The sequence below is a fragment of the Eubalaena glacialis genome, chromosome 3, assembly GCF_028564815.1.
Source record: "Eubalaena glacialis isolate mEubGla1 chromosome 3, mEubGla1.1.hap2.+ XY, whole genome shotgun sequence".
In the NCBI taxonomy this organism is placed as follows: Eukaryota; Metazoa; Chordata; class Mammalia; order Artiodactyla; family Balaenidae; genus Eubalaena; species Eubalaena glacialis.
The window spans coordinates 144,369,457-144,395,805 of NC_083718.1; the positions used below are offsets into that span (position 1 = coordinate 144,369,457).

General features: G+C 41.9%; 1 protein-coding gene across 8 annotated transcripts in view; it reads right to left on the reverse strand.

Annotated features, from left to right (window-relative positions):
- The window catches only part of FGGY (FGGY carbohydrate kinase domain containing), a 412,972-nt gene that overhangs the window by 85,656 nt on the left and 300,967 nt on the right, over nucleotides 1-26,349 (reverse strand). For all 8 annotated transcript variants that reach the window (XM_061186510.1, XM_061186511.1, XM_061186512.1 and 5 more), the window contains 2 exons: nucleotides 10,122-10,196; nucleotides 4,104-4,224 (listed from right to left, as the gene is read on the reverse strand). In XM_061186510.1, coding sequence (XP_061042493.1) covers nucleotides 4,104-4,224; nucleotides 10,122-10,196 — 196 coding nt within the window. The remainder of the gene's footprint in view (nucleotides 1-4,103; nucleotides 4,225-10,121; nucleotides 10,197-26,349) is intronic.

Consider the following 26,349-nt stretch of genomic DNA (forward strand, 5'->3'; position numbering starts at 1 on the left):
TTCTGGCTTCCTCCCTGCCTTAGCTGTGTGATCCTAGGCAAGTTACTTAACCCCTCTGTGCCTGTTTTCCCAGATGCAAAATGAGGTTAAAATTCCATTGATCTCACAGAGTTGCTGTGAGGGTTAAAAGTGCTTAGAGGAGGGGCTTCCCTGGTGGCGCAGTGGTTGAGAGTCTGCCTGCCAACGCAGGGGACATGGGTTCGGGCCCTGGTCTGGGAGGATACCACATGCCGCGGAGCAACTAGGCCCGTGAGCCATAACTACTGAGCCTGCGCATCTGGAGCCTGTGCTCCGCAACAAGAGAGGCTGCGGCAGTGAGAGGCCCGCACACCGCGATGAAGAGTGGCCCCCGCTTGCCACAACTAGAGAAAGCCCTCGCACAGAAACGAAGACCCAACACAGCCAAAAATAAATAAATTAATTTAAAAAAAAAGAAAGTGCTTACAGGAGGCACTAAATTGGCATTAGCTATTATGATTCTTAATGTTTACTGCATCTCAGTTATTCCCACCCTCTTCTCACCTCGGCCCCAACACCTGTTCTGGGCCCTGGGACACTGCCGTGTGGACCAAGTCTGTAGCCCCCTTGTCCTCCGGCCACATCCTGGACTGAGCTCGTCTCCAGCCACGGAGCCCCTCTTCACGTAGCCCCTCAGTCTCAGGTGGGTTACCTGCTGCCCCAGCCCCTGCAAGCCTAGGGGTGGTCAGACTGCGAGCAGCCCCAGGGTACTGCCTGGTGACCGGGGTTTCCCTCAACCCTGCCCACACCTCTGTAAATAGACCCTTTATTCGAGTGTTCTCCAGTTAATCCAATCTGAGTGTGTCATCTGTTCTCTGCCTGGATCTGACTCACACTGCCACCAACGTCCTGTGGGTACCCAGTCCTCGCTGGACAGTGGTCAGAGCACGAGAGCACTTTTTCTGTTTGTAACGGCCCTCTTGGCAGGACATTATTGTTCTTCTTTGCATGCCCGCGCCAAGCTCAGCACGTGCACTCAGAGAATGAATACCTGAAGGAGTAAATGAGTGAAATAATGAATAAGGCAGGAAGAGGGAAACCCCTACTGAAACTGCCAGAATTCTACAAAACAAAATTTAGGAGGAACATTTAGTCCCAAGTCAGTGAGGGAAACCTACAATTACTTAGTACACACCAAGTATTTCTTGAAACCACAGTTAACTATATGCCCAGGGTACAACGAGATTCTTCCTCCTCACGTAGAGGACATCTCCCAAGTTGGCAAAACCCTACTCTCCCTGCTTGCCCAGAGCAGGAGCAAACTGTTCCCCAAATGGCAAAGATTTGCTTACAAAATATTTAACTTCTTTTTTTCTGAAACGCACCACCTTTTTGGCGTGGGGCTGCCTTCAGGGAAGAAGTGAGCTAACATTTATTGAACACCTATTTTAAGTGAAGCACAGAGATTGGTGCTCACAAACTTGTGAGTATTAATTCCTCAGCTTGATCTATCTGAGGGAAATAATATTATCTCTACCTTTCAGAAGAGGGAAATGAGGCTCAGAGAGGTAAAGCAACTTGCCCAAAGTCACAGAGCTGGTCCCCTGCTCTTTCCATTACTCCACACTATCTCCAAAGCATCTCCCAAATTCCATTGTGTTTTTCACACGTATTCCTGAGAATCACGTACCAGGTCTATGGTTCTTTCTACAGCTTTCTTTGCAGGAAAACTAGAGCAATTACAACGTTTAAAGGCACCAAACACTCTACCTATACACCCCCGGCTTGTGTACCCATCTTTTGCAGAAACAAATGCAAATGTGTTCTTTTCTCAGAATGCTGGGTGAAGGAGAGGAAGAAGGCAGCTTTGCCTGGAATGTGAACTATTTTATCTGACGCATTAATGAGTTTAGCAGAACCCAAAGCATTTAAAGGCAGATGCACTTTGCCATCACTTGTCAATCACCGGCTTCCCAAGGCAGAGGAGTTTCAGGCCAAAGAAAAGGCCCCTTTGTCCGGAACTGTAACTGGTCCATAGTCAGAGACAAAGGGTCCAGTTTCAATTGGAATCCAAATAACGATTAACAGCCTTTTCATTCATGAGCCTGAAGGAGAACAGTTTCCAAAGCAGAACTTGCTCTGAAGCCACTGCACCCCTGCTTCTGAGTCAGCTCAGGGATGTGAGGCCTGGAAGAGAACTCACTTTCATAAAGGCTGGAGCAGCGGTGCAGAGTCAGGACCTGGGTCTCACAGGCTGCCCTGTTCTGGGGGGCCCTGTTTCCCATTCCCTCGGGTGATGTGTTAGCCAAGGTTGATTTTGTCTCCCCTCCTGAATCCAGGTAGGAAGTTTTGGTGGCTATTTGGAGGATGGAAATTAAAAAGTCACTCACAGATCAGATTTTAAGTCTGAACTGTACTTGAACAAGCTAGCTGACTTTGAGATAAAATGTAGTCATGGCTTTTCTCCTAGGAAAAATCTAAGGTAATCTGGGCTCCTTTTTACGTCTTTCTTCTTTCTGCCTCAGAATGGCCTACCTCCATAGGTTTTGGACACTTTAGGAAAGGAGGAGTCATCATCAAATGATTACAAACTGAGCAGAAAAGTTAAGAAACCTGGGTCAGAGCATAGTGTAGGGGACGCTGGGCCTGGACACACCTGGTACAATCCTGGTCCTGCCCCTACTGGGTGTCTGACCTTGGACAGTTAACTTAACTCACCTTCCTGACCCTCAGTTTCCTTGTCTGTAAGACGGGGACACCAATTTCTACCTTTTGGTGGTGTGTGCGGATTAAATGTAAATAGGGTGATTCATATCAATACAGAGTGGGAGCGTGGTTAATGGTAGTCATTTCTATACCTATTTTTATATATTTACCCTTAGACTGTGTGCTTTTTGATACTGTTCTCTGGCTTGTGCCTCAGTCTCCCTACCTTTAAGATGGGGATCAGTAACCTATTTAGTTTGATCTCACGATGTGCAGGGGGTAAATGTTGCCCATTTGAAATGTTGAAAGCTCTCACCTGCAGGGATCTGCATGGCCTGGAGGGGGAAGGGAGAGTCAGGGGCAGAAACCTGGATCCACCCAGCTGTCAGAGGTAAGGAATCCAGGGGACAGGGGACAGCAAGAGATCATGATGAACGGAGGCCAGTGGAGGGTGGGCTCAGATGAGACTGGAGATGGGGCTGTGAGCAGGGTCCAGTTCTCTCCTACTTCCCTATCCTTGCCCAGCCCTGGTGCCTGGCCACCCCGGGATGGGGTAGGGAGGGGGGACATCAGTCCCCAGGAGACACAGGGAGAGAAAGGAGCAAGGGGCATGAGGGCACAGGTCTAGAGGGATGGAAGCCCAGGCCAGCCTCTGGGATAGCAGTAAGCCTCCTGCCTATGGGGCCCCTTCCTTGGGGCCCAGGGGTCTGCACTACAGATCCTGCTCTGCTTTTGTCTGCTCATATCACAGAGAGATCAGCGCATTACCCTGGATTCTCTCCATCTGTGTCACGATCCCTGATTCTGACGAGCCGAGAAGGAATCACAGGATCTTGGGGGTATTAGGGCCCAAACCCCCATCTGCAGCCAGACACCCACAGCTTCCACCATGGCTGGGCTCTGCAATCTTTCTTCAAACAGTTTCCTTATCACTTCCTCCAGTCACCTGCTCTGCACTGTCACAGGTCCAAACCAGGGCGAGGTGGCCCACGGTGTTTCCATAATACCCTGTGCTTTTCTCACTCAGAGCTCTTGCCACACTAGATTTGACATGTCTGCTGTCTACCTTCTTCAATAGACCCTGAGCTCCCTGGGGGCAGGGATCATGTCGTCATCTCTGTAGTTTCAATACTGCCCACAATGGAGGGGATCAGAAGAGGTACTCAAGACTGTCGAGTAAATACTTGAATTAAGATCTAGTCCTTGCTGTCCTCTCGTGTCTCATTTCTTACCATGATCCAATAGTTAGATACACATAGAAGTCACTTTCCCCACTGTGACAACCATAGCTGTCTTAAGAAAAAAAAATACATTTTAATATACTCAAAATAATTTGGCACACTACTTATATCTTCCTGTTCTCTACCCTGTCTAGATCTTGGCCATGCCCATTTGCTGCCAAGCCTACAGTGACTTTCTCTCCTTCTTCTTAGACTTACCGGTAATGTCCGCATGCATCTGCACAAAAAGGGGGTTCTTGCCGAGGCCCCCACAGAGGAAAAGGGTGCTGATAGAGTGCCCTGCTGACTCCATGGCCTCTATAATGAGGCGCGTCCCGAACTTAAAGGGAAGAACAGAAGAAAGCATCAGTACGGTAGCAAAGGTAAATGATCGGGAACATTTACTCAGTGTTTACCCAGTACCAGATGCCACACTAGGAGCTCTAGATACACTACCTCAGAAAGTCAGGACTCAGGATTACATTGCCCGTGATCACACCATTATATTAAGTTGCAGAGCGGGAATTCCAACCTGGGCCTGCCTGACTCCAAAACTTTCTGAATCATTGCATCATTTGCTTCTATCAGTAGTTACACAATGTTGACAAAAAGAGCTGACAATGTTAACACGGTTCATATTAACACAGTTCGTTCAAATACATATTTGATGAGTGTCCATTACGGCCCAGGTCCTCTATGAGGTACGGGGAATGGAGTAATTGGCAGCTCTCCTCCAATGATAACAGTTGGAGATCTCTGAGTCAGTTTTCCTTCCCTAAAGAGGAACTAAAGAAGTTTGTTCCTTGGAAATGGCACCAACAAACTCAGCAGCAGAAACACGGAAAGAGGGCTCTAATTGCACAAAGAAGGTAGGACACAAGACTTCAGGCTGACAAAAGAACCTTTGTCACCACCTGAAACCAGGTAGTGGTTCTAATAAGGAGGCTTCCAGTGCCAGAATCCATTCCCAGTCAGTCCTTAGTGATCTCGGATGATGCAGAAACCACATGCTCTGGTTGGTTCAGGGCTTCACCATATTTTCATCTCAGCCCTTGTGTCTTCCTTTCTTATGAAAATGTGTTATCTATCGTCCTTGTCTTGCTCAGTTCACTAAAGTAAAAATTACTGATGCTTGACAAGAGACCACTACCATAGGGTCATCGAGGTGAATCTTAATGTACAAGTCATTACTTTTAGCTAGCGTATTCGAGTAGCTAAAAAATCATAATTTCCTAGAAAGTTCGAAAACTGGAAGTCCAAAAATCATCATTTTTTTTTTTGAGAGAAGGATTAAAAACAAAAAAGATGAACTGTGATATGATCTTAGGAGGCAGCTGCGTGGCGATGATTGAGAAAGTGGCTCTGGGGAGAAATGAGGGAGAGGGTTTTTTGGTGGCAAGATAGCCCTTGAGATATTCAGAGAGTAAGCAACTTTGGGGGATGACCAAGTCCCAGGTGTGGACATGCGAGTGAGGGGCTGAAGCAGATGGAGAAGAAGGTCAAGGGGGAGGAGGAGGTCAAGAGAGAATACGGAGGTCAAGGATCTGGGAGGCCAGAGATGGTGCCACCACCAAGAAGGCGGGGTTTGGGCTGGACAGAAGAGGATCACAGATTCGCTGAAGGTGTGACAGTGGTGCTGGGAAGATGGTGTTCAGGTGCACAGAGGAGAAGACAGTTCAGCTTGAGGGCATGCGGCATCAGAGGCTTAACCAAAGGAACGGAAGAGGGCTTAGGAAGTTACCAGGATGCTCCCCTGACCCCCGGGGCGGGGGGGGGATGTAGAAGCTTCTTTCACAGGACTCTACAGAGAGCTGTCTCCCTGGGGCCAGGGGGTGCCTCTGGGAGAGGCAGGGCTAGAGGGTGATCTGGGGACCAGGGGGGCGTGAAATCCTGATTGCCGTGTAGTAAATGATGAGGGATGGGGGCAGTTCAGGAGCAGAACCAAGCATTTCCAGCCCATAGATCTTCAGGTTTGTTGAAGTTATTAGTGAATATGGTAAGAATATGGATTAGGTAAAACTTGGGCCTCCAAAGATCATCCACAGATGTAGTGTGTTAAAAAAAAATTAAAACATGTTGTACCCTATAAGGCCAGATCCCGCTTATTGAATATGGCTGATTACCCCCAGATGTTCTTTCTTAAGCTTTTGGGGGGTCATGAACCCTCTTGAGAATATGATAAAACCTACTGACCTCCCCAGAAAAAAGTCATATATAAAATAATATTATAACTAATTTCAGGAGTTCTACAAATGCCCTTAAATCTACCATGGATCATTTGGTGTCTGTGGATTCCAGGTAACCCTAGTGTACTCTAGGGGCATGAATCTGCAGGAGATAAGAGCATGGCTTTTGAATTTAAAAAAAAGCTGGGATGGCATTCAGGCATTTCACCTATTTCTTGAATCAAATCCATACCTAACCTTTCCATGACTCAATTCTCATTTTAAAAATGGGAATAATAACACCATATTTTTCATTTGATAACTCCATGGATTGTCTGAAATGTTAACATGCAACAAAAATTTAAAATGTGGTCTTAGACTTGATGAAATACAGTAACATCTATTTTACAAGTTTGCTGCTGTAGACAGTGTATCTGAAGCTCATAGAAGTGTCCAGTACATGGAAGGCGTTTAGAAATGAGAGCTATTCTGGTTATTAGCTATATGCTAGGCACTCTGCTATGCTCCTTAATATCACCTCTAATTTCATGAAAAACTCAAAAACTGCATATTATTATCCCCATTTAGGATTTCTATAGTTCGCCTAAAGCCATGCAATCTGCCTTAGGGGAGGGGAAGCTGCCTCCCAATATGCATGGAAATGCCACGCAAAATTGATATTTCTGATGTTTCTAAAATCAGAGACCTGAGGCCTCATGTGATTAGCAGGCCTGAGAGGAGAGTAACACAAAGCACATTCCCTGGGAAAAGGCAAGAAGCAATCCAAACAAGAGGCACTCGCTCGAGAGGGGCTGTGACAGCCTGTCTCTCTCCCATGTGGCATTGTCAGCAGGAATTTCCCACTCGGGCTGCCCAGTTAGTTACAGGGCCTTCCCTTTCGGTGTCCCAGACGCCACTGTGTGAAACACTCCACCCTCCTTAAATGCCCCACCAAAGGGCTTTGTGCTAAAATGATTTTGTGCTCACCTTTCTGGAAAAAATGTTTTCACAGAGAAATTTAAATTAAAATTAGGCTATTCCACTGGGAATGTACAGAACCAAATGCAAATGGGGAGACTTCAAATGCAAATAGTACTTTTTAAGGGTCTATTCTGCAAAGAAAGCTATAGATGAACAGGCTATGAATAAACAGGGTGTTTGACAGGTCTTTCAATTAAGCTTGGTCAAGAGAGAATTTCACTTCATGGAGGGTTTTGCATAGTCCCAAGTTAACTTCATTACAATATCTCTAATTCCATCCCATTCTTACAAAATATCAACCATAGATATTACTACAGAGAAGAATTTGCTTAACTTTAACTTCATAACAAATAGGTGTAAAGGCAATATTCAGAGTCAATGAACACATTTTTTTTTTCAAGTTGAACATCATGGGAAAATATCTGTTATCAGAATACTTCATTAAAATGCACAAATGCACTAAAAGATCAGAACACCCAGATACTTTTGCAAAACAGACTGAACTCCTCACAGTTCAAGTGACTATACAACATAGCCTTATCGAAAAATCTGTCTTAAATTGCCTTCTCTTCATGGTATTATAAAGGTCATTAAAACAATGGACAGAATAAATATGATAGCTTTTAATATATGTACGGCCCATTACATACAAAATTGATTTTCCAAGTGTGTAGTACTTGGGAAAATGTAGTTGGCTTTCCCCCATCCCAGCCCTCCCCAGCCCTCAGCCTGCATTAGGTTTAACCTAATTTATACATTCTTGGACTTCTTACCAGTAAGGGGACCTCTGTGAGACAATCCTGGCCAAATTAATGATGTCGTCTAAGATGTGTCAAATCAAAACTGTTCTCAGGAATGCCTGAAGGCTTATTTCAATCATGTAGCTTTTACAAACCGATCAAAGAAAAATGCAGCATGGTAACATGGAAAGAGCAAAAGCCTAAGAGTAGACAGACAGAGGTTCAGATTCTGACTCTACCATACACTAGCTGTTTGACCCTGGCAAGCAGTGTTCCCTCTGTCTGTAAAATGAGGACAATCCCACCTACTTACTGGGTTACTCACGGGTGGGTGAAGTACCCTGTTTGGTGCCTGGCACAGAGAGTGGGTGTTGGTGAGAGGGACCAGTGATTGTCATCACAGGATGGTGTCCCTTGGCTCATCCTGTGCGGCCTCGTTCTTCGTGTCCCCCTCTTAGCATGGACTCAGAAGGAAGAGCCTCATGCAGCTCTGCTTTTCCAGGATTATTTATTTTAACGCAAGTGGTTCATTCCACTGTAAGACTTTTCACACAGTGATATTAACATCAGAAAATAAAAGCTCCTCAATTATTGGGAGATTGGGATTGACATATATACACTAATATGTATAAAATAGATTAATAAGAACCTGCTATATAAAAAATAAATAAAATTCAAAAATTCAAAGCAAAACAAAACAAAAACAAACAAAAAAGCTCCTCAATTCATCGTGTACCTAGTTTTATTTTAGAAAGCTGTGGGTTCAAATCCCAGCTCTGCCACTTACTAGCTGTATGAAACTGATCAAGTTAATTAACCTCATTGAGGCTTAGATTCTAATCTTCGGAAGGGGGATTATGATACCTCCCTCATAAGGTAAAGTCAGATAACGTATGTAAAATATTTGGCATAGTTCCTGGCACATAATACCCCCAAACTGTATTATTTATCGATAATATTTATATTATTAAATATAAACTATATTTATATCGATAATTATTTATATTATTTATTTATATTATTATTATCTTTACTGTAAAGCAGTATCGCTAAATAACTCTCTTTATCACTGATGCGTATTTTTGTTCTCCATTTTCATTTTTTCATGGTAGTCAACTCCCGCCATTTTGACAGATGTCAGAATTGTCTTTTTTTGATCGAGTTACCATAAATAAAGCAGGCTGACTGATATTACTGAACTAGACAGGCTATTAAATCAATAAGATAGTTGTTTCAGGAAGATACAGTCAAATTGGTCTATAAGCTAAAAAGGACTGTTTAATCTAATTGAGTTGGCCAGTTCTGCTCTCTTATTGTGTGCATGTGGTACCTGGATAAATCTAAACATAAGAAAAGCAATTTTGTTGATGACATGGATATACAGAAAAAATGCATGTAATTCTATTATTTGAAGCAATGAGGATATGAAAGTGGTATGTGGAGAAACAGATTGAATAGCATATAAATATGTCCATATAGCATGAATAAACAAAAGTACTTTGTTTAAATAGGTATATTTCTGAAAAATAAATTTTGACTCTCAATTCAGTGAACTGATTTTTTCCTTTCTGTTGGTCCCCAATTCAATTTCCAGATCAGCTAAGCCTCACTGGATTAACTGTTATTTTGGGGTTCCTACCAGCTCTGAGATCCTGAAAGCCATGACCCACTCCCTTCAAATGCAATTTCTAACACGCACACACGTGCAAACTTTCGTGTGTGATTTCAGGGTTTAGAACCCTTCTGTAGCTCACTCATGGATCACCTCTAGAGAATAAGAGTCCTTAGACAATGATGTTTGGGCTTCTAGGAGTTTGTTTTCATTTTTGATTGATCTTCAGTTTAGGAGCTTCTAACACTTTAAATTCCCCCCATTCTCCTTCCCTAACCATCCAAACCTCTCATTTAAGCAGCTAATTATAAACATAAACATTTTCATGCTCCAAGGAAGCTTACTATTTAAAGGAACCCCAGACTGGATCCTTTTGCAAAGTGAACAATATCATGTGTTTTATAAATTTGGACAATCTTAACGCCAGCTCTTCTTAATGCAAGCATACATGGCATCTACTTGCTTGCTTGCTTCTATTTAATGAACTTAGAAGACAAATTAGATAGATGGTAAGCATGATGTTCAAAGATTTTAATTCCTTTTAGCTTTCAGCTATGTGAGGCTACTAGTAAAGCAGGTAAAGACCTTTAGAATTTCATTCTGCACAGACAAGCATCTATTTTTGGCAAGCTCCCTAGAATCTTTGTCACAAAAGCATATGATGTATCTTGGGGAGTATATGGTCTAAAGTTTGGTAATAGATCTAAGTCTCTTTAAAAATGGCATTAAATTGTCTTACGGCAATGGCTTGAACTGTGGCCAGGTAGAGAATGGCAAGATCATCGAGGTCCTGAGATAGTTTCAATCCGGTGACCTGTAGGGATGAAGAGAAGAAAAGAAAAGAAGGAGATGGCGCCATGGTTAGAGATAGTTCCCATGAAACACGTTCAGATGTGTTTTCTTGCCGAAACAAGTTCATATGCAAATCCCCTTTTTGTAAGCTGAACGTGAAGTGACTACTAAATTGTTTAATCTCCAGACCTGGGAAAAAGTATCCCTTCTTCCCCCACAGAAAATGCCTTGCCTTGGATTAAAGAAAAACAAAACAAATACTATAAGGAGATTTTTTTTTTTAGGAGATTGTGTTTGATATTTCTTAGCATGGAATTAAATATCTTTCTTTTTAAAAAACATTACTCTTTTATTACAAACACCTAATTTCTTTGGCTTACAGAGATGAACACGCAGCAGTGGCATTCTAGTAAAAGGTGATCTTATTCCGAGCTCTGCTACTGTCAGAATTCAGTGGACCAGAATCCAGGGGGTATTCAGAGTAAAATAACATGTCTACTATAAATGTGATACCTACTAGGGGATAATTTAGAATCTGTGGTTTACCAGGGAATCCCATTAGAGTCAATCGGAACCACATGCTTATATGGAGTATGTCAATTTCTGAGAGATTCCAGAACTGAACAGGATGTTGGATTTGGGTAGTTTCAAGACTTGTTCACAGTCTCACTTTCATGTCTCCCATTCACGAAGGTGTCCTCTTGGGACATTTCTAGAGGGTGAAGACTGCTGGTTTCTTCAAGCCTAGTCTGAAGTTGGTGGGCATCAACGCCAGAGTTCACTTTAGATTTTCATTACAAAATTAATTCACGTAACATACCTTTTCTCTGGCCCTACAGTGTATATGGTCCTGAGTTCAATGAGGAGGTGACATGCAGCCTGTACTAAAACAGGAGAGCCTAGTGGTCTACCAAGGTCCCTGTCCTTCATTGCTCCAGCCCCATTTATTATTCTCTCCAGATTCCACCCCCAGCAGGGATTAAGGGGCCAGCCTTGGCCTGTTACAGGGCACAGATACCACTCCACTGCCCAAACCAGAAACCTGGGAACACTTTCCCCTGACTTTTCTCTCCCTTCCAGGATTTAATCAGTCTCCAAGTCTTATACATTTGAGTTCCAGAATCTCTTTTGAAGCCATCCCCTCTCTTTGTCCGCACTGTCACTCACCTCCTTAATCCAGGCCTCCATCGCATCCTTCCTGATTGCTGAAATAGCTCCTGATCAAATCTTCCTGTTTCTAATGGCGCTCGGCTCCTCTCTACAAGGGAGCTAGTGCTTATTCTCAAATGCAAATTGATCATGTGAAAAATTCTCCCCCTGTTGCCCTCATTCTGAAGCAGAAGCACCTTCCCTGTCTTCTCTGAGTGATACTGCCCGGGGTCAGCCCTGCTTTCTTCGCCAGTGTCTAGTCTTTCTGTCCTCACTTAGCATCTTGTGTTCCAGCTGTTCTGATTACTCATCTAAGTTGGCTGAAGGGGATATTTCTAAATTCAGTAGTGCTACCTGCTGATAGGTTTTTTTTTGGCAGATCATGGGGCCAGTCAGTGAGAACAACGGCTTTGATTTGAACACACAGGAGCATGAGAGGTTTGAATGAGAAATCAGAAAGGAGCTCTAAAGATGCATGTTCTCCAGCCAATAACTCTGTGAAGGAACGTCTCTCAGAAAGGTCCCTAGAGACCTAAACGTACAATAAGAATGTTAGAACTAGGAGAACACGAGCAACACAGATACCATAGAAGTTCAATTCACAGAGGAGAAAATAATTTGCTTAAGAGAGAATCCAGAGGTTCATGGAAGCCAGAACCTAGGTGTTCCAACAGACTGTGTTACTCACCACAGTATCTCCCATGCTTGCCACCGTGCCTGGCACATAGTGGCGCTAAGTTAATATTTATTGAATGTGTAAGTGACACTTCAATTCTCCTTTTTCCTTCTGCACACCATTCTCTCTCCTAACATCCTATCCTTCTCTGTCATATTATACAATTATGAGAGGACAGTATTTACTACCTCAGCCCCTCATATATTCACAGAGGTGGAGGGATATATTTCCTCCATGCCCCAAGGGAGAAAAACACCGGACCATCACTTCTAGTTGCTTACTGCATGATCTTCCCCCTCCCCCAAACTCCACACTTACCCTTCCTCATCAGAGGAGTGGCTTGTATGAGAATGGAGTAAAAGTAGTCACCCTACTTATATGTAGCATATATGGAGTCTTATATGTAGCTTATATGGAGTCTTCGTGTGAATTAGAAAAAGGTGCTCCCTGCAGGTGGACTAAATGCAAAAGGCATCCCGTCTGGAAGAGTGAATTTTAAAAAGGAGCAGAGTGGACAGGATTTCAGCCCTGCCCTAAGCCCCCCTCAGCTGAACGCCCCGTGTGAGCAACTAGCCCCAGGGCGTGCATTGGTCCTGGGTAAAGATCACTAGTCATAAATGGTCTCTCTTTAACTCGTCTCCAAAACTGGCTTGGCCTCAACAGCATCTCTGTTGGTGGTCTGTTGGGAAAGTTGACTGGGCCACAGTTTAGAGCTCTCCTCCAGAGCCAGCCCAGAAGGTAGGCTGCCTCTGGCCTCCTCTCGCTGGTCATCAATGAGATGCGAATCAAGCCATGACCCTCCACGTGAGTGTCCCAAGTGCCAAAGGTGGATAAACTGTGATGGGGGTAGGGGAGGAATTTGACTTTTTATATAAGATGCATTCTCCTATTAATTTATTAGGAACCCCAGGGCTCTGTATTGACAATAACTGGCTCTGATATTCTTCTCAATTAGTAAGAACCCGTAAGAGAGGAGGGGTAAAATATCACTAGATTTTGCTTCCTTAATCCCAGCAAATATGCATGAGAACTTCACCAAAGTATTGATATTCAAGCAAAAAGATGTCATGGGTCCTTCTCTAAATTTCTAGTGCCTTCAGAGCTTCAAAATCATAGGAAGAAAAGAGAAGATAGCTTCTTTTCTTCAGAAATTGAGAATGAGATAATCAGTGTAAATGAGCACTAAATTTAACTCTTGAGCTTGCTTATTAGTAGCTATGGCAAAAAAGGGACATATAATGGATGACATAGCCTTTCTTTTATGACAAATGAAACATACCTATGCTTCAAGAGAGACAAAATTATTCCTGGGAAGAATTTCTAGAAGGAATTTATTACATGGACCACCATATGGAAGGTACTCAGTATCAAAAGGGAATAAATAAGCAAACATGGTTCTCCCATAGCTATTTCCAACATTCCCTCACCACCAACACCAGGACCAGGGGGTTGAAACGTGACTCAGTGAAAGACACCTATCTAAACTGTGAAATTACTATGGTCCAGGATCCCTATTTCCTTGACATCTTACCTGATTTGCAAATGGAGACACTAGAAGGGCAGATGATCATTTGATTCTCTCTCAAGTATCAGGAATCCCAGCCCCACCTTGACAAAAATCAAATGGCAGTCAGCCCAAGATGGAACTTTCTAAGGAATGCCTGCCATGTGGACCACTCAGGAGGCTACAGAGGACCCTTAGGGAGCTGTCATGGTGTATGAAGGTGGGAGTGCCCTGAGAATGTCAGGGATGTCCTGGGAGAGGTGCAGCTTTGTAACCAGCGAGAAAGCTGGGATGGGCCAGAGAAGCCTATACCCTTGGCTGAAGGCTGAATGGCTCTATCAGTAAGAAAAAGTGGGAAGGAAGCATAAGTGGAAGGAATTTGTTTATAGATGTGCACGTGTCTCTTTCAAATGCTTGGGCGAGAGAGCGAAATGTGTGGGGAAGCCCCACAGAGAGGTGCAATGGTAAGCACATTTTATTTATTTTGGCTATTGTGAAAAGAGGACTGTAATAGAAAACACTCATAGTTAATATTTAAAGGTGTGTGAAAGCGGCATATGGTGGCCAAAGAGATATGAACTGCAATGGATAATTTCAACCTCCTAGATAATGATTATAAAATGTTTATGTAAATACTATTGGGATTTCTGAGCTCAGAAGAGAAGTGTAGGTGAATAGAAAGATGATGTGCTCTGGAGTAAGACACCTGGCTTTACATCTCAACATTCCCTCTAATTGCTTGCAGGACAGTGTGTGTTTTGTAACCACTCTGAGGCTCATTTTTTTTTTTCATCTGTAAAATAGGAATAATAATACTTCAAGGTGCTTAATGATTAAATGAGTTACCGTTTGCACAGCGTCTTACTTTTTCAGCAAGCTGTACCAAATCGACAAGAGCTAGACACTTGTAGTGCTTAATAAATGTTCATTCTCTTTCCTTTTCTCTTAATAATGTTCACTGCCTTTCTCTTGACTTGCAATGAGGGGCTCAATCCCATTCATTAATTGGGATACAGCAATAAAGGATCTCCTGCAACATGCTGTGGGTACTGTCAGGGTATTAGCGATGGGGACTGAAGACCAGTGGTTGTACAGGGTGGGGAACGTAGGGTAGAAAGTGTGCTGGCCGTCGGCATCAGGATCGTATGAGAAAGGTCTGGATGTCTAGGAGTGCGGAGAAGCAGTGTGCCCTGATGATCACCCAGGAATAGGACAGTGGGAGACTCACTTGCAAGGACTCCTTGGAGAAGCCTTAGTCCTTATCAACCTACACAATTCCATTTACTCTGTGAACAGGAAAGACAGATGATCTTCATCCTGGACTTCAGCTTAAATCCTGCTGCCACTTGGCAGCTGTGTGGATTTAGGCACATCTCTTAACTCTTTCCCGGGATCTGAGCTGAAGGCAGATTTCCTGTGATCCAACTCCTAATTTACTGAACTTTTGGTGTGGGCCCAGAATTTTGCATTTTTAACAAGGTCCTAATGCACAATAAATTGCAGAAATGATTGCCCTAAACCTTGGTATTGTGAATTATAGGTCCATATGCCCTGGAGTAGTTGAGATTATAAACAAATACATCAGTAATTTAGTTAGCTAAGTTTTTCCCTTCTTAGTTGTTAAAAGAATTTAAGTAGTTATATATGTTGCTAAGAAAATAAAAAGGCTTAGAAATAGATCTCAAGGGGTTTCTAAAGATTACAAAAGACAAGAAAACAGGATTCCCTGTCCTGAGATTTTCTAGGTCATCAGAGATTGAGGGGGTATCCAAGGCTCAAGGGAATTGATTGAAAGTTTTTCAGAACACAAAGGGGCAAAAACATGCTGTTTGTTTAGTCAATAATGCAGGAGGTGCTGATGACCGGACAGCAAGGAAATGAGGAGGATCAGAGAAAGATTTCTGGAAAACCTCTGGATAGAGGCCAGGGACTGGAGAACAGGTTTGAGACAGTCAGCAGCCTGGAAGAGAAAGGGGGACAAATTTCCCTAAAAATATTTATAGGTATCAGTATCAGGAATGGACACTGACACTTGGCATTGCCGAAAACTCACCCAGAAATGGAAAATGCACGTAAATGTGTTAACACAATGTCGTAGGCAGAATTCTAAAGATGTTTCCCCCTCCCCCAGGGTTCCCATCCCCTGATTACTCAATCAAACACTAATCTGGGCACTGCTGTAAAGGGACTTTGCAGGTGGAACTAGTTACTAGCCAGTTGACCTTAAAATAGGGAGATTATCCTGGATTATCCAGTCGGGCACAATGTAATCACATAAGCTGTTAAAAGCAGAAGAGGAAGACAAAAGAGTCAGTCAAGAGATACAGTAGAAGAATAAAGCAGGAGAGATGAGGTAGAAGTGGAAATCAGAGAGATTCAAAGCATGGGAAGGACCTGATCCACCACTGCTGGCTTTGACGATGGAGGAAGGGGGCAGTGAGCCAAGGAATGTGGGTGGCCTCTCGAAGCTGAGGATCCCTGGCTGACAGTCTGCCAGGAAACAGGCACCTCTGTCCTACAACTGCACGAAGCTGAATTTGGCCAACAACTTGAGGAAATTTGATAGCAGATTATTCCCAGAGCCTCCAGATAAAACCCTTGGTTCTGGTCTTGTGAAAACAGGAGCAGAGAAACCAGTTGAGCCAGCTTGGGCTTCTGACTTACAGAACTGTGAGATAATATATTTAAGCCTCTAAGTTTGTGGTATTTTATTATAGCAGCAACAGACAACTAATACACATACAACGACTGGATGATGGACTGACATTCTCCCTCACAACTTTATTCTATTGGTGAACTCTACACCACGTAACACTAGTCCATTTGCTGTTTCCCAGATGTACCGGGCACCTCACACTTCTGTCTGCCTTGCTTCTGACGCTCTAAATCTAAGTCATTTTAACACACGTATGCACCAGTGTAACCAAGGTTGTTTTGGTCAACCGTCCTGGTCCACACTTGCTGTCATCTAACCCTGTCTTGGACTTACACACCAACTTGGATCCCATCCTTGGTTCTCTGGCCTTAATTCTTTCTCATTATTTATCTCCTGGGGTCTTCCTGGCAGATTTCCACCCGATTCACTCCTCAGTCTTTTTTTAAAAGAGTTGTTTTGATGTGGACCATTTTTTAAAAGTCTTTATTGAATTTGTTACAATATTGCTTCTTTTTTTTTTTTTTTTTTTTTGGTTTTTTTGGCCACGAGGCATGTGGGATCTTAGCTCCCTGACTGGGTATCGAACCCACACCCCCTGCACTGGAAGGTGAAGTCTTAACCACTGGACCACCAGGGAAGTCCCACTCCTCAGTCTTTTATCATTATACACTACCTTGGGAAGGGCCCCTGTCCACAGTCCAAACCACCCCTCTCACCCCCAGCTTTATTTGTTGTTTGGTGTATACAGCGAAGATAAAAAGCACTAAAAAAGAACAGTCTGATTCTGTAATGCAAAATCATTTTTTAAAAAATCACTAAAATGAGGGAGAAATATTTCAGACATATTGAAAACAGAGCAGAAGGAATGCCAAAAATATAAAGATCTAGTTTTTCATATTTGAATTTTTTTCCTCTCAGAGAATGTCAGTGACCTCGGTTTGAACTGACTGGGTTCTACTACCACTTCTGGTCTTTTCTCCTCTGAGTAAATTACTTAGACTCTCTGACCCTCAGATTCTCCATTCCTTTCAATGCAGTAACTACACTGTCTTGCAGGGTTGTAAGGGAAGTTGGTGATGATGCTTGGAAAGCATCTACCATGGTGTTTGGTACATCACGTTCCCTGAAAAAACAGCACGTATTACAAATCACAATACCAGTTGGTAAATTAGTTGCTTCAATAAAAAAATACATTATCCAAAACCAGTTAAGCGATACTGAGGATATTAAGCTTCATTATAGGATTCAATTTTTCATAGGGAAAAACAATATGTAAAAAACGGTACATAAAAACAGCATTATATCATAACAAAAACATCAACAAACTCATATCAAAGAGTCCATGTGTTTCCAAGGCTTAAAATATATCACTCAAAGGCTGCTTAATTGGCCCATGAGCTTCCAGCTCCATCATCCATCTGCCCATCGGAGGAAGCCACAGGGATACAACCCCTGACTTCTCTTGAGCTCTTGCAAATACTCATCCGAGTCGCTGACTCCACCGCATCTGACTCTGTTTAGTGATGCCTGTCTCTAGCTGGGAGTCACTCTGGGAACTGGCTAAGATCTCTTAACGCTTCTTTCCTGACTCTCTCCCAGTTTTCCACATGCACGTTGCTTTGTGCCTGCTTTGAAGAACGCTTGGAACAGCACTCAACCTCTCTAGCAGTTTGAGCAGCATATGGCCTTATGTTAGAAATCACAGCTCTTCAAAGAACCAGAAAATAACTTTCCGTTCTGGGTAGTGTTGTACTTGCAAAGTGAAGCAGGAAAAACACGTTTCAACCAATTGGTGAATATGGTGTGTTCTCACGGCCTGATATATCTCTGAGGTAATTTATTTCTTTGAGTGGGCATTTCAGGAAAAGAACTTTTCAAAAAACACCACCATAACAAAGAGGTCATATTAATTTGAGAATAAAAACTGGTCATGTATACAAGGAGGCAAGGGCTCTTTCACAACTCCTACAGCTCTAGCTGTCTTGTAAGGTGTACCAAAGTTGAGCTGCTTACTGGTTGCTGAGGAAACTGGGGGCCAAGAACTTAAATACTTAAGTAGAGAAGACTAATCTCTACACCTGTATGAAACTTGGTTCCTGTGATGGACCAAGTGATTGTTCAGCTTCTCTAGCTGATTGTTCATGGCTGGCGACCTCCGTGACTGGTAGGCCCCATTGGTCCTGGGACTAAGGTGGACGGCTCATGATTGGCGGCCCGGGATTCAAAGGCCATCTTGTAAACATGCAAGTAAGGGCCACTCAGCAGGAGCTACAGATTCAAAAGCAGCTGCTGTTGCTGTCTGTCCGCTGTGTGACAGTCTCTCCATTTGATTCTGACAACGACCTTGCGCCGCACCCGCTTACTGATGAGCAGACAGACCTCACAGAGCTAACCTCAGAGGTCACGTGACTGGCACATTTTCAAGCCAGGATGCCAGTACAGGTCTGGCTTCAAATCCTGGGCTCACTTTACTGTTTCACTAGAGTAAAAGCTATCTAACCAACCATTCAAAATAAAAACAATCACACATACACAAACTATCTAAAACATGCAACCATTCCTGGTGGTGAGTATTTAGCTTCATCTCTTTATGTGTGACCACGTCATATTTCTTTAAAAAGCATCGTTTCGTTTCGTTTTTAAAGAACCTAGAATCACTGGTGTTAAATGTCTTGTGGCTGATTGCTATTACCCAAGCCTCTGCTTCTTTCAAACAACATATGTACAGCCCTTACCTCTCCGTGCCTCATTTATCAAGTGGCAAGGAGAAATATTTACACTGACGGCTACTTGGTCTAAGCATACTATTAAGTTGCCCACCCCATAACCGCCACCTCCTTTTAGCCCAATGCTGCAGGTCAATATATGCATCACCAATGGAGAAATGAAACAGCTAGTGACATGGCAGGGAGCCAACTCTTACCAGACAAAAGAAAATGATTCTATGGAGCCTAATGGAAGGATTCCTGGGGTATGCCCTGTTCCTACTTATAAGGGTAGGCACCTAAAGCGGAAGGGTTTAGAGCCAGGTCAAACCAGGAGTGGTGATGACTGTTGAAATCTGAGTCAGTGAGGGTGGAAAGAAAAAGAGAACCATTACTGAGAAGAGACAGGGTCAGCACTTAAATCCAAGAATCAGGGTAAGGGGAAAAATGGGAGAACGAGTGAGAAGGCTGGTGGTCAGACAAGGGAGCAGGGACTGGGCTGCGGAACGTGGTTCAGTGTGAAACCAGGCATGATGGAACTGCGGGGACTCATTTTTTACAGTCAGTGCATTCCGTGAAGTCCAGAGGTATGAGTTAAGGGAGGCTCATGAGTGTGCATCCTAAAAGTCGGGATTCCTGTTTTCATCTAAGCCCTGCTATTTCTCGGTGTTGTGACCTTGAGCAGGTCACACTATTCATTCCTCACTTGACAAGTGAAGACTGAACTAACTGCTTAACCATAGGCAATTATTCAGTGCCTATCTTTGACCTAAGCACTGGTGAAATTAAAAAGAAAATAAGCCATAGCCCCTACATCAAAATTTTTTCTTATAAATTTAAAATATATACTATGTCTTATGACAGCTCTGATCTTATTTTCTTCAGTAAAAATTATGTGTTTTGCATTAAAACCTTCAATGCAAGTTTTAATTCTGCTTTTGTATTTTTAGCTGTCTTTATCATTTCCTTTTTTTCCCCTCATTCCATTGCCTTTCCATCTGACCTCATTTTTTTTCCTAATAAGTTTCTGCTCTTTTTCATAGAGATGCGCTTTAAAAAAAAAATCCTATTGAATATGCAAAGGAGTTTTAAAACATTTTCTTTTGGTTTCAGTAGTAAGTAATTTTTAAGAGGCCTTTCCCTTAAGTGTTCAAAATGGTATTTCTTTTTCTTTGTGCGCAACATGTTTTTCCTAATGGACTCACTTTATTATCTTTTAAATTCATTTTAACTAGAGCGCTATACATATTCAGTGTTTCCCAGCATACAGTACACAATTTACTCTCAGCCCCACTAACTGTAACTTGGATTTGCCTCTTTAGATCTATAGCTAGCTGCCAATTCCCAGAGTCCAGCAGTTTTTATTTTGTGTTCCTCTGTTGCCCTGAGGTGGATCACCACTGCCCTGCTTTCTAATCCTAGAACAGATGGTAGACATGCAAAACTACACCCCTCCTTCAAATTCACAGGGTTTCCCTATCTCTGCCCCTTTAACAGAGTTTGATTCAGGGTCCTTAGAACTGCAGTGCATCACCATTCATTCTAAATCAGACTTCCAGCCCAGTTGTCTACTTGGGTTGGCAGTTTTCTAATGGATTGAAGTGAAAGGGAAGATAAGGTCCGGGTTGCGGAGGAGTTCTGGGAAACTAAACTCACTGGCTGCTTCCAAAAAGCAAAACAAAACAGAAAAAAAACCTTAATCATCAGCAGCAGAGTAGAGGGATGACTGCTCTGTTTTTAGGCTTAAAGGGAACTTGCATTTTTAAGCTAGGGACCAGAAAGTGGAGAGGTCCCAACTTTTGCAAGGCTGGTGGTTTATTTTGTTCTCATGTCAGATATTATGATTATCAAACAAGTTACATTCAGTCTTTTAGATTCTGGAAGGTCTTCCCAGATTCTCTCTGAGATTGTCAATTCTAGTTTCCCTAGTTGAAAGTCATCTTAATTGTTAAAGTCAGAATGAGTTTATGCTTTTTTTTTTTTTATCTTCGCAGGTATTTTCAAGCGAAGCAGAGAAAGGCTGCATCGGGGTTTGCTGCCCAAATGCCACCTAAAAAAAAATTCAAAATCAAATATTTACTGAGCACCTCCTTCGGTCTGTATTATAGGGATCATACATTATGTACATACACACATACGCACACTCTCACACATGTACAATATTATTTCCCCCATTTTCATGTGAACTTGGAACAGGTACAGTTTCTTTTTTTTCTTTGTGTTCCCTCAGCTTGGCATAGGCCTGCACATAGTAGGTGACCAATAAGCATTTTTTCAATGGATGAATGTCTAATAAGGGTAAGAGAAAAGAGCCAACAGAGGGGAGAGGAAAGAACTGGGAGAGTGTGATGCTGCTGAAGCAGAAGGAGAACAGGGAGTGGCCAGTCACTCTCTGAGAAGGTCTTTTAATTACCTAGATAAAATGCTAAATGCAATCTATCACTGGTTAGACAATGATATAAAAAAATCCTGAACATTCACACGCCATGCTCTCCTCCCCTCTAGAACACTGCACATGCTATGATTCCCTTGGTCCCAGACCCTGTTCCCTCTGTCACTCAGTGTCAATGTCACCTCCTATCTGAAGCCTTTCCTGAGTGCTGAGACCATGTTAGGCCATCATCTTCCATACGTCTAAGGAGCGCTGGACAGTGAGTGGCACCTGGAGCTTGACCCTGTATCCCCATCGCCTGTTTATATATTCTGCTGCCTCCCCTCCCCGACTCCACCAAAACACCAATGCTCCTGAAAGCTGGAGTTGTGTCCAGTTACTTATATCCCCCACCAACTACAACAGGGCCTGCATTTGTTAAAATAATTAGTTAATTCATTGATGAACAAAGGCACTCATAATTATAATAAAATGGAAACTTATCTTCATTTACCTGGACATTATGACTGGTTTTAAATACTGATCATAGGGATAGTAAGAGTCAGTAGCGATCTAATTCATTTAGAATTAGCAGATTGCTCACATGTATATTTTTTCTAAACCAACAGATGACCTCTTATTATCTCCATGTTGACTATCAATTATCAATAAGTACGTATTAAGCACTTAGTATGTGCCCAGAGAAATATTTCAGGAGCCCAAAGGAAAAATCATATATGGTTCTTGCCCTACTGGGATTTTCTTGACATTCTAGATGTTACGTATTTTTTAAACTTAACATTTTATCAAGCACTTCCCTCCCTCGAAATATGCTCCATGAATGTAAGGATTATACTTTAGCAGTACTTGCTACAAAGTAGGCACCAAATACACATTCTGTGAATGAGTGTTGGAAAAAGTAGTCACATTGTAGCTTCTGGCAAAAGGGTAACATGATAAATAGATTCAGGGTGATTATTTTGATGTTATCCAAAATTGGATTGAGGGAAAGAGATTTGAACATAGATGCAAAAATCCTCAACAAAATACTAGCAAACCAAATCCAACAATACACTGAAAGGACCATACACCATGATCAAGTGGGATTTATCCCAGAGATGCAAGGAGTTTTTCAATATCCACAAATCAGTCAGTGTGATACACCACATCAACAAAATGAAGAATAAAAACCATATGAGCATTTCAATAGATGCAAAAAAATCTTTCATCAAAATTCAATACCAATTTAGGATAAAAACTCTCCAGAAAGTGGGCATAGAAGGAACTTACCTCAACATAATAAAGGCCATATATGACAAACCCACAGCTGACATCATACTCAACAGTGAAAAGGTGAAAGCATTTCCTCTAAGATCAGGAACAAGATAAGGATGTGCACGCTCGCCACTTTTATTCAACATAGTTTTGGAAGTCCTAACCATGGCAATCAGAGAAGAAAAAGAAATAAAAGGAATCAACACTGAAAAAAAAGAAGTAAGACAGTCACTGTCTGAAGATGACATGATACTATACATAGAAAATCCTAAAGAGGCTATGATAAAACTACTTAGAGCTCATCAGTGAATTTGGTAAAGTTGCAGGATACAAACTTAATACACAAAAATCTGTTGCATTTTTATACACCAACAATGAAAGATCAGAAAGAGAAATTAAGGAAACAATCCCATTTATCATCACATCAAAAAGAATAAAATACTTAGGAATAAACCTACCTAAGGAGGCAAAAGACCTGTACTCTGAAGACTATAAGATGCTGATGAAAGAAATCGAAGATGATATAAACAGATGGAAAGATATACCATGTTCTTGGATTGGAAGAATCAGTATTGTCAAAATGACTATACTACCCAAGGCACTCTACATATTTAATGCAATCCCTATCAAATTACCAATGGCAGTTTTCAGAGAACTAGAACAAAAAAATTTTAAATGTGTATAGAAACATAAAAGACTCTGAATAGCCAAAAGAATCTTGAGAAAGAAGAACAGAGCTGGAGGAATCAGACTATACTACAAAGCTACAGTCACCAAAACAGTGTGGTACTGGCACAAAAACAGAAATATAGATCAATGGAATAGGATAGAAAGCCCAGAAATAAACTCACACACCTGTGGTCAATTAATCTATGAGAAAGAAGGCAAGAATATACAATGGAGAAAAGACAGTCTCTTCAATAAGTGGTGCTGGGGAATCTGGACAGTTACATGTAAAAGAATGAAATTAGAACACTCCCTAACACCATACACAAAAATAAACTCAAAATGGATTAAAGACCTAAATGTAATACCAGACACTATAAAACTCTTAGCGGAAAACTTAGGCAGAACACCCTTTGACATAAATCGCAGCAATATTTTTCTGGATCCAGCTCCTAGAGTAATGAAAATAAAAACAAAAATAAATAAATGGGACCTAATTAAACTTAAAAGCTTTTGCACAGCAGAGGAAGCCATAAACAAAAGACAACCTATGGAATGGGAGAAAATATTTGCAAACAAAGCAACCTTCAAGGGATTAATCTCCAAAATATACAAACAGCTCATGCAGCTCAATATCAAAAAAACAAACAACACAATCAAAAAGTGGGCAGAACATCTAAATAGACATTTCTCCAAAGAAGACATACAGATGTGCAAAAATCATGTGAAAAGATAGGCAACATTGCTAATTATTAGAGAAATGTAAATCGAAACTGCAATGAGATATTACCGCATACCAGTCAGAATGGCCTTCATCAAAAAGCCTACAAACAGTAAATGCTGGAGAGGGTGTGGAGAAAAGGGAACCCTCCTACACTTTTGGTGGGAATGTAAATTGATACAGCCACTATGGAGAACAGTATGGAGGTTCCTTATAAAACCAAAAATAGAACTACCATATGATATATATGGTATATACCTGGAGAAAACCATAATTAGAAAAGATACATGCACGCCAATGTTCATTGCAGCACTATTTACAATAGCCAGGACATGGAAGCAACCTAAACGTCATCAACAGATGAATGGACAAAGAAGATGTGTTACATATATACGATGGAATATTACTCAGCCATAAAAAAGAATGAAATAACACCATTTGCAGCAACATGGATGGACCCAGAGATTATCATACTATGTGAAGTAAGTCGAAAAGAGAAAGACAAATATCATATGATATCACTTATATGTGGAATCTACAAAAATGATACAAATGAACTTATTTACAAAACACAGACTCACAGACTTTGAAAACAAACTTATGGTTACCAAAGGGGAAAGGTGTGGGGGAGGCAAGATAGGAGGTTGGGATTAACACATACACACTACTATATATAAAATAATCAGCAAGGACCTACTGTACAGCACAGGGAACTCTATTCAATATTCTGTAATAACCTAAATGGGAAAAGAACCTGAAAAAGAATAGATATATGTATATGTATAACTGAATCACTTTGTTGTACACCTGAAACTAACACAGCATTGTAAATCAACTATACTCCAATATAAAATAAAAATTTTAAAAAAAGAGAGATTTTGGGGAAAATTTTTAGCCCAGAATTTCCTTCCTTCTTTCTTAACTAGGTCATCTTCTCCTTCCAGTGTTGTGAGGTAAATTCATCGAATGACAGCTATTCAAAGGTAAGGCTAACCCAAGGGCAGTTATTAAGGGAAATCACTGCTAAGAAACATCAGGTGATGTATGAGGTATGTTTATAAAACAATAGAACTTTTAAAAAGATAAATATACCAGGATTTTTAATACGATTGGGCATATGTCCCCATGCAAGAAGTCTCCTTTGGTGATTACATACTTATTCATACTTATTCTAATGAGACAGACACTCTTAAAAGCACTCCATTGTTTCCTTTGGCATTCTAGTCTGTGTTTGGGCTACCCTTATTGGAATCCTAATGACGGTAATTCTTAAGTTTCTGGATGTCAGGGTTGGTTTTAAGAAACAGACAAAAGCCACTGGGAAGCCATGGCACCTGCCATGCTGGATGATGAAGCTGGTACAGCAGGTGTTGGCAAGGAAAGGACCCCAAAGGAAGGACTCCAGATCCAAGCCCTGGACTTCAGAGCCGCAATCATTTTACGATACAACCCTGCTTTGTTTGGGGGTCATTTTATGAACTGGTCATGCTTCTTCACTTCTTTAACATTTTAAGTGTCTCCTATATTTGGCTTTAGATATTTGTCTCTAATTAAGACATGGATTTTTGTACTCATACAAAATGTGTGCTTCCCCTAACCTCTGTTTGTACCCAGAAAGCCAGTTACCTGAAAGTATGGCTTTCTAGCTATAGCCTGTGGCCACGTGGCCCTCTCCAGACATTCCTCTTCTGCTTCCATGGGCCAAACAGGAGGCCAAGACCATTATTTGTTGTGTGGGCACGCTTCATGGACTCTGGACAGACATCACTTTCGCTATGTCCAATTTCTTTTCTTTCCACCATGACTCCCTTTTATTAGCAGAAGTTGCTCATGTCAAGTAGGTAATGAAAATAAAGATTGGGTCTTTCTGTTGGCCTCATAAAAATATTTAAAATATTCTCAATAGAATTAATCACAAAGCCAAAGCCTGTTAAGTTTTGAAGTTCCTCAAGCCAGCAGGCCTGCTCCACTGTCACGCACTGCATAAACCTTGCACTGCTCATGGCCTCCATTCTAAACCCCCGCCATGATGCACCTCACACTCTGCTCTCCACTTCTTGACATCTGAATTCTGAATTCACGGCCTCTTTTCTTGTTTGTGGTCTCTCCTAGCCTCTTGGAACTGTAGCTCAGCTCTTTTTCCCTAGCTTTCACATGCTTCATCCATCCTCAAACACAATTCTCTGTGGCTAAGCTATTCTTAGCCAACCGATTTCACTTGGCCATCAAGATGTTATCTCTTAGCTTAGGTGATTGTGAGCTCTTCCACCAAGGTCATCCTGGCCCCTCCGGCCCCAAATATCTGCACTAGAAGTGACTCTGAATGTCACTAAGAGCTGAATTTCACCACCAACGTAAGTTATTAATTTTATTTTACTTTTACCAAAGTTTATCTGAAACCCTAATAATGTTGGCATGCATTCTGAGCAGCCCTGACTCAGGGCCTAGGCAG